This window comes from Oncorhynchus mykiss, chromosome 10 (assembly GCF_013265735.2).
Source record: "Oncorhynchus mykiss isolate Arlee chromosome 10, USDA_OmykA_1.1, whole genome shotgun sequence".
Classification (NCBI taxonomy): Eukaryota; Metazoa; Chordata; class Actinopteri; order Salmoniformes; family Salmonidae; genus Oncorhynchus; species Oncorhynchus mykiss.
This window is the reverse complement of record NC_048574.1, coordinates 72434751-72449767: the sequence shown is the minus strand read 5'-3', so window position 1 is coordinate 72449767 and position 15017 is coordinate 72434751. Positions and strand designations below refer to the sequence as shown.

The window sequence follows — 15017 nt, the reverse complement described above, 5'->3', positions numbered from 1 at the left end:
CTATGTGATTGAACAGTAGTTAGTGACAGTGCATGTCTATGTGATTGAACAGTAGTTAGTGACAGTGTGTGACTATGTGATTGAACAGTAGTTAGTGACAGTGTGTGACTATGTGATTGAACAGTAGTTAGTGACAGTGCATGTCTATGTGATTGAACAGTAGTTAGTGACAGTATGTGACTATGTGATTGAACAGTAGTTAGTGACAGTGTGTGTGACTGAACAGTAGTTAGTAACAGTCTATGTGATTGAACAGTAGTTAGTGACAGTGTGTGACTGAGTGATTGAACAGTAGTTAGTGACAGTCTATGTGATTGAACAGTAGTTAGTGACAGTGTGTGACTATGTGATTGAACAGTAGTTAATGACAGTGTGTGACTATGTGATTGAACAGTAGTTAGTGACAGTGTGTGTGACTGAACAGTAGTTAGTAACAGTCTATGTGATTGAACAGTAGTTAGTGACAGTGTGTGACTGAGTGATTGAACAGTAGTTAGTGACAGTCTATGTGATTGAACAGTAGTTAGTGACAGTGTGTGACTATGTGATTGAACAGTAGTTAGTGACAGTATGTGACTATGTGATTGAACAGTAGTTAGTGACAGTGTGTGACTATGTGATTGAACAGTAGTTAATGACAGTGTGTGACTATGTGATTGAACAGTAGTTAGTGACAGTATGTGACTATGTGATTGAACAGTAGTTAGTGACAGTGTGTGACTATGTGATTGAACAGTAGTTAGTGACAGTGTGTGTGATTGAACAGTAGTTAGTGACAGTGTGTGACTATGTGATTGAACAGTAGTTAGTGACAGTATGTGACTATGTGATTGAACAGTAGTTAGTGACAGTGTGTGACTATGTGATTGAACAGTAGTTAGTGACAGTGTGTGACTATGTGATTGAACAGTAGTTAGTGACAGTCTGTGTGATTGAACAGTAGTTAGTGACAGTGTGTGACTATGTGATTGAACAGTAGTTAGTGACAGTGCATGTCTATGTGATTGAACAGTAGTTAGTGACAGTATGTGACTATGTGATTGAACAGTAGTTAGTGACAGTGTGTGACTATGTGATTGAACAGTAGTTAGTGACAGTGTGTGACTATGTGATTGAACAGTAGTTAGTGACAGTGCATGTCTATGTGATTGAACAGTAGTTAGTGACAGTATGTGACTATGTGATTGAACAGTAGTTAGTGACAGTGTGTGACTATGTGATTGAACAGTAGTTAGTGACAGTGTGTGACTATGTGATTGAACAGTAGTTAATGACAGTGTGTGACTATGTGATTGAACAGTAGTTAGTGACAGTATGTGACTATGTGATTGAACAGTAGGCTCATTAGGGTGGGCTCCAGTGCTGCTGATCCTGTTATTGATGGTGGCCTTCGTCAGACTGGGGTTAACTGGGTTTGATGGAGCCTCCATTAGCTTTCATTTCACCCAGCAGCTGCCACTGTTTTCACTGTGTGTGTGTTTTCACTGAGCCGCTGCAAGTTGATCAGCCACCGCAATCACACACACATGCTAACAATGGTGGAAGGGTGTGTGTGTGTGGCTTCCATATTAACACAACATCTGGTTATTTGTGCGTCTGTGTACATACTTGCGATAAAGGTCAGTGATTTTCCTCTAATATAAATTTGATCACTCATTCAGTTTATGTTGCTAAGTGTTTTTAAAGACTTCACTCATTACAGAGAACATTTAAAGATATTATCTAAATCAGTCCTTATAATCCATTTTATTCAATGTGTTCTCGCGCTTAAATAAATCTGATCCCGGACCAGGGAACCGGCAGATCCAACTGTTTCATGTCGTGGCCTGTTTGTTTCATCGTGAGAGCTAATTTAAGCCCTGTTTATAATTTCCCTCATTAGCTACGCAGCTTGGTTTGGGCTGTGCTTTTCAGGATTAGCACGCGAGATCAAAGTTCAGCCAACCTCTGATTCCACCACTGGCCTAAGCCCCATAATAGGAGCATGATCCTAGCGCGCTAATTAGCATTTCAAAGGCTTGTTAGCGGTTGATGCTAAAAGGAATGCTTATGACGGTAACGATGAAAAACTGGCATTTGCCTTTACTTTACATTGTTAAGGGGATAACACACCCCTTTAACCGCCATTTTGTTTTTAGGTTTACTTATCTGGGTCCTGCTCGGTAGAGAAGTTGTGTCTGAACACTCCACACTCAGCAGCTAAAACAGTAGAGTTGAAGAGTGATCGGGTGTCTGATGTCAAAGACCAGGACGTTACCTCACCAATATTTTCAGCGTAACAATTATCAACGGGATGATAGTTTCATGCTGTGTGTGACTGAGTTTTCAGACACACACAAACAAACGCAGGTGACCCAATCACTGACAGCGGAACAAGAGATCCTCTCATTTCCATACAAAGTCCCTGTATACTAACCACAACAATCACACCCCTCATACTACAGAGATTACAACGCAGCAGCGGGACTATTCAACTGCAGTCCTGGAGCCGAGGTAGAAAACCTTCTGGCCATTTCCTCCTTCTAATCAGGGACCTGGGACAGCACTGACCAACCACCTGACAGTTCACCAGTTGACTAGCAGGTAGAGAAGGAAAGCAGCAGTACAGCACTTGGGCCCTTGGGGGCCCGGCAGCTGAATGGCCCTGTAATACAGTCCGTGATACAATAACAAACCAGGAGGAATCACTCACTTCTCCTCTTGCCCACATCTCCTTTGGACGTCGCCGCCTCGTTGAGCAGGACCATCCCCATGGTGATGGCGGCATCTGTGGGCAGTTGTCAAGGAAACGGACTAACCACAGTGTGTGTGCTGTAAGTGTATGTTTGTGATAGTGTGCGCGTGCACTGTGTATAACCCAGACAATGTCAATCTTCCAAAAGTCAAAAGTCTATTCAGCTGCAGTGTGTTCTCACTCAGGGTGAGCAGTGAGCCGTTAACTCCAGACTGTGAAAGTAGCGATTACTGAGGGATAAATGGTTAATCAACTCCTCGGCTATTGTAGCTATTGTGCAGGCATTGCTAACGACGGAATAGGAGATGGCTAGAGAACGGAAGGAGAAGAGATGCCGATGGACTACGACGTTAGCTGTGGACAGGGGAGTTGTGTGGACCACCCAGACATAAAGACTCCGGAGCCACAAGGTGGCTGAGGTTCGGACCACTGGATGCACTCCTCTTGACGCCTATTTAGGAAGTTCCATTAGCTCAGCGGGTTAGAGTGTAGTGATGATAAGGCCAGGGTCGTGGGTTTGACTCCCGCATGGGTCACATACCATATACTGAACACTACCTGTCACTTTGGATAGAAGTGTCTGGTATTATGACCAGTAAAGTAAGGAACATGAAATATTAACAAAACAATTTCATTTAAGTGCATTACAGTCATACCTAAAGCAAGTCTAGCCATTTCCTTGTGCACGGGCTCTCATGCATATGGAAATCATGGATCTTTTTGAAAGGCCACTTCCATAACTAAACTAGGCCACCTTCGATGGAACACATCGTGATGTTGAGAGGCTTGACAACAGCATATGTGATTATGCCAACGGGTCCTTGAGAATCAGGCCTGAGACATACACACCTGCGCACGCACACATCGGCTTCTCATCTCCCCAAGCAGTGTGTGAGTGTGAGTCTGTGTGTGGGTGGGTGGGTGGGAGTGGGGGTTGGACAGAGCCAACACGGAGCAAACAAACCATTCTAATTAAAGTGGAATTAAAACTGGAAGAGACTGGAGATAGTACTAATGAAAAAAAGAAGACAACTGCCAGCTGTGTGTGTGTGAGAGAGTCTCAGGCCTCATTCTCAAGGCTGCTGCTCTCAAGCCTTTTAGCATGTGTTCCATTGATTGTGTGTGAGAGCTACAGATAGTGTTTGAATGTGAACCACAGAGAAAGGGTAGAGCATGTGGGTGGAACTGTGTTTTGTGTACAGCTGTGCATCATGTCAGTGTGTTTGTATGGGCCCTTTACAGATGCTGCCTGATGTATGTGTGCCTTTGTGTTTTCACTGCTGTCTATATCCCACATATGTCCCATCCAACCCCCCCCCCCCAGAATGACACTGTAGGAAACAGTAAGGACTAGAATAACTGTAGGTCTCTACGGCAATACACTATGGACTAGAATGACTGTAGGTCTCTACGGCGATACACTATGGACTAGAATGACTGTAGGTCTCTACGGTGATACACTATGGACTAGAATGACTGTAGGTCTCTACGGCGATACACTATGGACTAGAATGACTGTAGGTCTCTACGGCGATACACTATGGACTAGAATGACGCTAGATACAGTTGAAGTCGGAAGTTTACATACACATTAGTCAAAGTCACAATTCCTATCATTTAAACCTAGTAAAAATGCCCTGTCTTAGGTCAGTTAGGATCACCACTTTATATTAAGAATGTGAAATGTCAGAATAATAGAGAAAATTATTTATTTCAGATTTTACTTCTTTCATCACATTCCCAGTGGGTCAGAAGTTTACATACACTCAATTAGTATTTGGTAGCATTGCCTTTAAATTGTTTATCTTGGGTCAAACGTGTCAGGTAGCCTTCCACAAGCTTCCCACAATAAGTTGGGTGAATTTTGGCCCATTCCCCCTGACAGAGCTGGTGTAACTGAGTCAGGTTTGTAGACCTCCTTGCTTGCACACGCTTTTTCAGTTCTGTCCACAAATGTTCTATAGGATTGAGGTCAGGGCTTTGTGATGGCCACTCCAATACCTTGACTTTGCTGTCCTTAAGCCATTTTGCCACAACTTTGGTAGTATGCTTGGGGTCACTGTCCATTTGGAAGACCCATTTGCGACCAAGTTATAACTTCCTGACTGATGTCTTGACATGTTGCTTCAGTATATTCACAATACCTCATGATGCCATCTATTTTGTGAAGTGCACCAGTCCCTCCTGCAGCAAAGCACCCCCACAACATGATGCTGCCACCCCCGTGCTTCACGATTGGAATGGTGTTCTTCAGCTTGCAAGCCTCCCCTTTTTTCCTCCAAACATAACGATGGTCATTATGGCCAAACAGTTCTATTTTTGTTTCATCAAACCAGAGAACATTTCTCCAAAAAGTACGATCTTTGTCCCCATGTGCAGTTGCAAACCGTAGTCTGGCTTTTTTATGGCGGTTTTGGAGCAGTGGCTTCTTCCTTGCTGAGCGGCCTTTCAGGTTATGTTGATATAGGACTCGTTTGACTGTGGAAATAGATACTTTTGTACCTATTTCCTCCAGCATCTTCACAGGGTCCTTTGCTGTTGTTTTGGGATTGATTTGCACTTTTCGCTCCAAAGTATGTTCATCTCTAGGAGACAGAACGAGTCTCCTTCCTGAGCAGTATGATGGCTGCGTGGTCCCATGGTGTTTACACTTGCGTACTATTGTTTCTACAGATGAACGTTCTACCTTCAGGCGTTTAGAAATTGCTCCCAAGGATGAACCAGACTTGTGGAGGTCTACAATTGTTTTTCCTGAGGTCTTGGCTGATTTCTTTTGGTTTTCCCATGGAGTCAAGCAAAGAAGCACTGAGTTTGAAGGTAGGCCTCCAAATACATCCACAGGTACACCTCCAATTGACTCAAATGATGTCAATTAGCCTATCAGAAGCTTCTAAAGCCATGACATAATTTTCTGAAATTTTCCAAGTTGTTTAAAGGAACAGTGAACTTAGTGTATGTAAACTTCTGACCCACTGGAATTATGATATACTGAATTATAAGTGAAATCATCTGTTTGTAAACAACTGTTAAAAAAAATTACTTGTGTCATGCACAAAGTAGATGTCCTAACCGCCAAAACAATATAGTTTGTTTAACAAGAAATGTGTGGAGTTGGTTAAAAAAACAAGTTTTAATGACTCCAACCTATGTGTATGTAAACTTCCCACTTCAACTGTATGTACTAAGAGCTCGCCACAGGTGTAAAGTTCACACCTGTTTTTCTATGCAGAGGAGATATCACTAGAGGTTTATGTGATTAATACACTATTACGGCCAACTATAAATACAGAGTAAATAGTGTAGTATATGTGATATTATGAAGCTTCAGGATTCGCTTTCCTGTTGGTGTTTAGGTGCAAATGCCTCCTGAATCTGGCTCTAGAATAGGTAGTGAATACAGGCTTCCCATTGGTTGGTCCTCTGTATCATATAGAGGAAGTAGTGAATACAGGCTTCCCATTGGTTAGTCCTCTGTATCATATAGAGGAAGTAGTGAATACAGGCTTCCCATTGGTTAATCCTCTGTATCATATAGAGGAAGTAGTGAATACAGGCTTCCCATTGGTTAGTCCTCTGTATCATATAGATGAAGTAGTGAATACAGGCTTCCCATTGGTTAATCCTCTGTATCATATAGAGGAAGTAGTGAATACAGGCTTCCCATTGGTTAGTCCTCTGTATCATATAGAGGAAGTAGTGAATACAGGCTTCCCATTGGTTAGTCCTCTGTATCATATAGAGGAAGTAGTGAATACAGGCTTCCCATTGGTTAGTCCTCTGTATCATACATAGTAGTTATTGAATACAGGCTTCACATTGGTTAATCCTCGATATCATATAGGGGAAGTAGTGAATACAGGCTTCCCATGAGGCATTCGTGTTAAGGATACTGAGCAGCAGGATGATGTGGGACTCAGCTACAAACTGGGCCTGGCTGCTCCCATGGATATAACTCTGAAAAAGAGAGAGGAGGGGAGAACCGGAGAGAGAGGTAGAGAGAGGTATATACAGAGAGAGAGGGAGAGAGAGAACGAGAGAGAGAGAGAGAGAGAAAGAGAGAGAGAGAGAGAGAGAGAGAGAGAGAGAGAGAGAGAAGATAAAATGTTAGTCACAATTGGTCAAAATTCCCTTATTGTGAAAAAACAGGTAGGGGGAGAGATGGAATTGGAGAGACGTACAGCACGTGAGCTATAGACCATGAATGAGAGAGAGGGGGGAAAAGGCCAAGATAAAAAATGTACAAATGAAATGGGTAAAAATTCCCTCACAATGGCCACATATTTCACAACGGTGCTAAACACTCGCTAGCTGTGTGGCTTCAAGATAAGCAATGCCTATTCCCCGTCTTTGACTCTCTCTCTCTCTCTCTCTCTCTCACACACCACTCACCCCAGGAAAACAAACATGGCTTTTCACAGCTCCATGAAAGTCTGGTCTACCTGTTGTCACAAGGTCAAGGCACAACGCATTACTAACTGTGGCCAATCACAACTCTTTACTAACTAACCTTAGCCAATAGGAGGAGAGAATGTACACTACAGTGTACTCAGTTACCAGAAAAGTGTCCTCACACAAGGAGCCTGTGTCTCCACTGATAAGAAAACATATATTTCCTATCCTTGTCCACGGTGTGCGCGTGTGTGTGTTTTTACGAGACAGTGTGGTCAAACTGAGGCCCACCAGCTACACGGTATAGAGGGGGAAAAAGGCATCCCATGTCCCTGTACATACCATCTATCTCCCTACGGCGATACGATTCCACAGGTGGGTGTGTGTGTTTACCAACCACAGTGGCTGTAAATAATTGAATTGCAGACCGTTGGACAGAATCCATTCTGATTCTACTAGAGAACCCAATAGCAGAGAAATGTATATCGTGAGCCCCAGGGAGAATAGCTGAGGGCCTATCGTGAGCACCAGGGAGAATAGCTGAGGGCCTATCGTGAGCCTCAGGGAGAATAGCTGAGGGCCTATCGTGAGCCCCAGGGAGAATAGCTGAGGGCCTATCGTGAGCACCAGGGAGAATAGCTGAGGGCCTATCGTGAGCACCAGGGAGAATAGCTGAGGGCCTATCGTGAGCCTCAGGGAGAATAGCTGAGGGCCTATCGTGAGCCCCAGGGAGAATAGCTGAGGGCCTATCGTGAGCACCAGGGAGAATAGCTGAGGGCCTATCGTGAGCACCAGGGAGAATAGCTGAGGGCCTATCGTGAGCCCCAGGGAGAATAGTTGAGGGCCTATCGTGAGCCCCAGGGAGAATAGCTGAGGGCCTATCGTGAGCCCCAGGGAGAATAGCTGAGGACCTATCGTGAGCCCCAGGGAGAATAGCTGAGGGCCTATCGTGAGCACCAGGGAGAATAGCTGAGGGCCTATCGTGAGCCCCAGGGAGAATAGCTGAGGGCCTATCGTGAGCACCAGGGAGAATAGCTGAGGGCCTATCGTGAGCACCAGGGAGAATAGCTGAGGGCCTATCGTGAGCACCAGGGAGAATAGCTGAGGGCCTATCGTGAGCCTCAGGGAGAATAGCTGAGGGCCTATCGTGAGCCCCAGGGAGAATAGCTGAGGGCCTATCGTGAGCCCCAGGGAGAATAGCTGAGGGCCTATCGTGAGCACCAGGGAGAATAGCTGAGGGCCTATCGTGAGCACCAGGGAGAATAGCTGAGGGCCTATCGTGAGCACCAGGGAGAATAGCTGAGGGCCTATCGTGAGCCCCAGGGAGAATAGTTGAGGGCCTATCGTGAGCCCCAGGGAGAATAGCTGAGGGCCTATCGTGAGCCCCAGGGAGAATAGCTGAGGACCTATCGTGAGCCCCAGGGAGAATAGCTGAGGGCCTATCGTGAGCACCAGGGAGAATAGCTGAGGGCCTATCGTGAGCCCCAGGGAGAATAGCTGAGGGCCTATCGTGAGCCCCAGGGAGAATAGCTGAGGGCCTATCGTGAGCACCAGGGAGAATAGCTGAGGGCCTATCGTGAGCACCAGGGAGAATAGCTGAAGGCCTATCGTGAGCCCCAGGGAGAATAGCTGAGGGCCTATCGTGAGCACCAGGGAGAATAGCTGAGGGCCTATCGTGAGCCCCAGGGAGAATAGCTGAGGGCCTATCGTGAGCACCAGGGAGAATAGCTGAGGGCCTATCGTGAGCACCAGGGTGAATAGCTGAGGGCCTATCGTGAGCCCCAGGGAGAATAGCTGAGGGCATATCGTGAGCACCAGGGAGAATAGCTGAGGGCCTATCGTGAGCCTCAGGGTGAATAGCTGAGGGCCTATCGTGAGCACCAGGGAGAATAGCTGAGGGCCTATCGTGAGCCCCAGGGAGAATAGCTGAGGGCCTATCGTGAGCCCCAGGGAGAATAGCTGAGGGCCTATCGTGAGCCCCAGGAAGAATAGCTGAGGGCCTATCGTGAGCACCAGGGAGAATAGCTGAGGGCCTATCGTGAGCCCCAGGGAGAATAGCTGAGGGCCTATCGTGAGGCCCAGGGAGAATAGCTGAGGGCCTATCGTGAGCCCCAGGGAGAATAGCTGAGGGCCTATCGTGAGCCCCAGGGAGAATAGCTGAGGGCCTATCGTGAGCACCAGGGAGAATAGCTGAGGGCCTATCGTGAGCCCCAGGGAGAATAGCTGAGGGCCTATCGTGAGCCCCAGGGAGAATAGCTGAGGGCCTATCGTGAGCCCCAGGGAGAATAGCTGAGGGCCTATCGTGAGCCCCAGGGAGAATAGCTGAGGGCCTATCGTGAGCCCCAGGGAGAATAGCTGAGGCTTATTCAACAGATAATGGGGACCCAAATAAACTAAACTATCAACGGTTGATAGAAAGAATACATGCAAGACAAATTCCTATGTACTGGTAGGAAAGATGGGCACACGATAGAATGATGACTGTGTCCTTTGCAGCCAGATACGGCCTCTTTCTATAAAGACACTGTCTCATCATACTATACCTGGTAACATGCTTGCTTTACTTTTATCAGAAGTGAATAAGTATGAATTCCTGAATCTTCAAACCGTATTTCTGGAGAACCAGGAAATGTTGGTTAAGTGTTTTCGCACCCCATTTACTTACCGTTTCCCTTCTAGTACATTAGGTTCTGTTGATAACATAGAAACAGGATGAATTCATTCCATTCACATGGTTGATAACATGGGCCTTTAACAGCCATATAGATACCAGTGTCAGTGCCATTTTGTCCTCATTTGGTCCCTGTGTGTGTGTGTGTGTGTGTGTGTGTGTGTGTGTGTGTGTGTGTGTGTGAGAGAAAGAGTGTGTGTGTGCGGGCGCTCACTGCACTCCTGTCGTATGCGTGTGAGTGAGTCATCCATTCCCCCGTATCTCCGCTAGGCTACGTAACACGTGTGGGTTTCAGCCGCACCGTGTCTGCATAGTGTGGGCTGGCGGTCGGTTGTCATGATGGCCCTCCTGAGGGACTCCAGCATCTTACTAGCTACCACAGGATCGCTAAACACAGGTTTACCATGATAATAATAATAATAATAACAACAATAACAATAAACCACAGAATTTATAACACGCTTTTCATAGAAAAACAAATCTCAAAGTGGAGTGCATAATGCATAATGATGGTGATGAACATGACGAGGGGAGAGCCAGATGCCTCTCTGTTTTGTGTGTGTGTGTGTGTGTGTGTGTGTGTGTGTGTGTAGTACAAGAATTCATGCCAGCGTAGTCAAGTGAAGTGGGCCGCCAACTTCGTCTGAAAATATAACAGCGGCTGTCGTCATTCCGGTTGCTAGGACGCAAGCACAACCCAGAAATACACAGAGTACAATCTGCATACACCCCTCAGAGTGGAGAAACCCTGAAACCATATACAGCACCTAGCTTCACCAAATCACATCATCACTGTCAACTTGTTGTCATTCAGCTCTCCCAGAACACGCCTACACCGACACTGCCGACATGTGACACGGTAAGAAGAACACGCGTGCTTCACAGCAGGTCCAAAACAACATGCGGAAATAGCAGGGAATATCATCCTGTGTATTGCCAGAGGCGCTGAGAAAAACCTCTAGGTTTCTGTGTAGTCCATCTCTTCCGTTCTATCTCACCAACCTGGCAAACCAGAGCCAGTGCAGAGCCCTGAGGAGGAGAGGAGTATATTAGAGAACTGAGGAGAGGAGTACAGTAGAGGACTGAGGAGAGGAGTATAGTAGAGAACTGAGGAGAGGAGTATAGTAGAGAACTGAGGAGAGGAGAGGAATATAGTAGAGAACTGAAGAGAGGAGTATAGAAGAGAACTGAGGAGAGGAATATAGTAGAGAACTGAAGAGAGGAGTATAGAATAGAACTGAGGAGAGGAGAGGAGTAGAGAACTGAGGAGAGGAGTATAGAAGAGAACTGAGGAAAGGAGTATAGTAGAGAACTGAGGAGAGGAGTATAGTAGAGAACTGAGGAGAGGAGTATAGTAGAGAACTGAGGAGAGGAATATAGTAGAGAACTGAGGAGAGGAGTATAGTAGAGAACTGAGGAGAGGAATATAGTAGAGAACTGAGGAGAGGAGTATAGAAGAGAACTGAGGAGAGGAGTATAGAAGAGAACTGAGGAGAGGAGTATAGTAGAGAACTGAGGAGAGGAGTATAGTAGAGAACTGAGGAGAGGAGTATAGAAGAGAACTGAGGAGAGGAGTATAGAAGAGAACTGAGGAGAGGAGTATAGAAGAGAACTGAGGAGAGGAGTATAGTAGAGAACTGAGGAGAGGAGTATAGAAGAGAACTGAGGAGAGGAGTATAGTAGAGAACTGAGGAGAGGAGTATAGAAGAGAACTGAGGAGAGGAGTACAGTAGAGAACTGAGGAGAGGAGTATAGAAGAGAACTGAGGAGAGGAGTATAGTAGAGAACTGAGGAGAGGAGTATAGAAGAGAACTGAAGAGAGGAGTATAGAAGAGAACTGAGGAGAGGATTATAGTAGAGACCTGATGAGAGGAGTATAGTAGAGAACTGAGGAGAGGAGAGGAGTATAGTAGAGAATTGAGGAGAGGAGTATATTAGAGAACTGAGGAGAGGAGTATAGTAGAGAACTGAGGAGAGGAGTATAGAAGAGAACTGAGGAGAGGAATATAGTAGAGAACTGAAGAGAGGAGTATAGAAGAGAACTGAGGAGAGGAGAGGAGTAGAGAACTGAGGAGAGGAGTATAGAAGAGAACTGAGGAAAGGAGTATAGTAGAGAACTGAGGAGAGGAGTATAGTAGAGAACTGAGGAGAGGAGTATAGTAGAGAACTGAGGAGAGGAATATAGTAGAGAACTGAGGAGAGGAGTATAGTAGAGAACTGAGGAGAGGAATATAGTAGAGAACTGAGGAGAGGAGTATAGAAGAGAACTGAGGAGAGGAGTATAGAAGAGAACTGAGGAGAGGAGTATAGTAGAGAACTGAGGAGAGGAGTATAGTAGAGAACTGAGGAGAGGAGTATAGAAGAGAACTGAGGAGAGGAGTATAGAAGAGAACTGAGGAGAGGAGTATAGAAGAGAACTGAGGAGAGGAGTATAGTAGAGAACTGAGGAGAGGAGTATAGAAGAGAACTGAGGAGAGGAGTATAGTAGAGAACTGAGGAGAGGAGTATAGAAGAGAACTGAGGAGAGGAGTACAGTAGAGAACTGAGGAGAGGAGTATAGAAGAGAACTGAGGAGAGGAGTATAGTAGAGAACTGAGGAGAGGAGTATAGAAGAGAACTGAAGAGAGGAGTATAGAAGAGAACTGAGGAGAGGATTATAGTAGAGACCTGATGAGAGGAGTATAGTAGAGAACTGAGGAGAGGAGAGGAGTATAGTAGAGAACTGAGGAGAGGAGTATATTAGAGAACTGAGGAGAGGAGTATAGTAGAGAACTGAGGAGAGGAGTATAGAAGAGAACTGAGGAGAGGAGTATAGTAGAGAACTGAGGAGAGGAGTATAGAAGAGAACTGAGGAGAGGAGTATAGTAGAGAACTGAGGAGAGGAGTATAGAAGAGAACTGAGGAGAGGAGTATAGTAGAGAACTGAGGAGAGGTGTATAGTAGAGAACTGAGGAGAGGAGAGGAATATATTAGAGAACTGAGGAGAGGAATATAGTAGAGAACTGAAGAGAGGAGAGGAATATAGTAGAGAACTGAGGAGAGGAGTATAGTAGAGAACTGAGGAGAGGAGTATAGAAGAGAACTGAGGAGAGGAATATAGTAGAGAACTGAGGAGAGGAGTATAGTAGAGAACTGAGGAGAGGAGTATAGAAGAGAACTGAGGAGAGGAGTATAGTAGAGAACTGAGGAGAGGAGTATAGAAGAGAACTGAGGAGAGGAGTATAGTAGAGAACTGAGGAGAGGAGTATAGAAGAGAACTGAGGAGAGGAGTATAGTAGAGAACTGAGGAGAGGAGTATAGAAAATAAATGAGGAGAGGAGTATAGAAGAGAACTGAAGAGAGGAGTATAGAAGAGAACTGAGGAGAGGAGAGGAGTAGAGAACTGAGGAGAGGAGTATAGAAGAGACCTGATGAGAGGAGTATAGTAGAGAACTGAGGAGAGGAGAGGAGTATAGTAGAGAACTGAGGAGAGGAGTATATTAGAGAACTGAGGAGAGGAGTATAGTAGAGAACTGAGGAGAGGAGAGGAGTATATTAGAGAACTGAGGAGAGGAGTATAGTAGAGAACTGAGGAGAGGAGTATATTAGAGAACTGAGGAGAGGAGTATAGCAGAGAACTGAGGAGAGGAATATAGTAGAGAACTGAGGAGAGGAGTATAGTAGAGAACTGAGGAGAGGAGTATAGTAGAGAACTGAGGAGAGGAGTATAGAAGAGAACTGAGGAGAGGAGTATAGTAGAGAACTGAGGAGAGGAGTATAGAAGAGAACTGAGGAGAGGAGTATAGTAGAGAACTGAGGAGAGGAGTATAGAAGAGAACTGAGGAGAGGAGTATAGTAGAGAACTGAGGAGAGGAGTATAGAAAATAACTGAGGAGAGGAGTATAGAAGAGAACTGAAGAGAGGAGTATAGAAGAGAACTGAGGAGAGGAGAGGAGTAGAGAACTGAGGAGAGGAGTATAGAAGAGACCTGATGAGAGGAGTATAGTAGAGAACTGAGGAGAGGAGAGGAGTATAGTAGAGAACTGAGGAGAGGAGTATATTAGAGAACTGAGGAGAGGAGTATAGTAGAGAACTGAGGAGAGGAGAGGAGTATATTAGAGAACTGAGGAGAGGAGTATAGTAGAGAACTGAGGAGAGGAGTATATTAGAGAACTGAGGAGAGGAGTATAGCAGAGAACTGAGGAGAGGAATATAGTAGAGAACTGAGGAGAGGAGTATAGTAGAGAACTGAGGAGAGGAATATAGTAGAGAACTGAGGAGAGGAGAGGAATATATTAGAGAACTGAGGAGAGGAATATATTAGAGAACTGAGGAGAGGAATATAGTAGAGAACTGAGGAGAGGAGAGGAATATATTAGAGAACTGAGGAGAGGAGTATATTAGAGAACTGAGGAGAGGAATATAGTAGAGAACTGAGGAGAGGAGAGGAGTATATTAGAGAACTGAGGAAAGGAGTACAGTAGAGAACTGAGGAGAAGAGTATAGTAGAGAACTGAGGAGAGGAATATAGTAGAGAACTGAGGAGAGGAGTATATTAGAGAACTGAAGAGAGGAGAGGAGTATATTAGAGAACTGAGGAAAGGAGTACAGTAGAGAACTGAGGAGAGGAGAGGAGTATATTAGAGAACTGAGGAGAGGAGTACATTAGAGAACTGATGAGAGGAGAAGAGTATATTAGAGAACTGAGGAAAGGAGTACAGTAGAGAACTGAGGAGAGGAGTATAGTAGAGAACTGAGGAGAGGAATATAGTAGAGAACTGAGGAGAGGAGTATATTAGAGAACTGAGGAGAGGAATATATTAGAGAACTGAGGAGAGGAATATAGTAGAGAACTGAGGAGAGGAATATAGTAGAGAACTGAGGAGAGGAGAGGCATATATTAGAGAACTGAGGAGAGGAATATAGTAGAGAACTGAAGAGAGGAGAGGAATATAGTAGAGAACTGAGGAGAGGAGAGGAATATATTAGAGAACTGAGGAGAGGAATATATTAGAGAACTGAGGAGAGGAATATAGTAGAGAACTGAGGAGAGGAATATAGTAGAGAACTGAGGAGAGGAGAGGAATATAGTAGAGAACTGAGGAGAGGAGAGGAGTATATCAGAGAACTGAGGAGAAGAGTATAGTAGAGAACTGAGGAGAGGAGAGGAGTATATTAGAGAACTGAGGAAAGGAGTACAGTAGAGAACTGAGGAGAGGAATATAGTAGAGAACTGAGGAGAGG

The 15017-nt window shown here is 45.1% G+C and overlaps 1 protein-coding gene across 1 annotated transcript in view; it reads right to left on the bottom strand.

The window, feature by feature from the left end:
* The window catches only part of LOC110534796 (tumor suppressor candidate 3), a 103934-nt gene that overhangs the window by 16567 nt on the left and 72350 nt on the right, over positions 1-15017 (bottom strand). The window contains exons 7-8 of the mRNA XM_036933870.1: positions 6625-6688; positions 2693-2767 (exon numbers count right to left, since the gene is read on the bottom strand). Of these exons, the coding sequence (XP_036789765.1) occupies positions 2693-2767; positions 6625-6688 (139 nt within the window). The remainder of the gene's footprint in view (positions 1-2692; positions 2768-6624; positions 6689-15017) is intronic.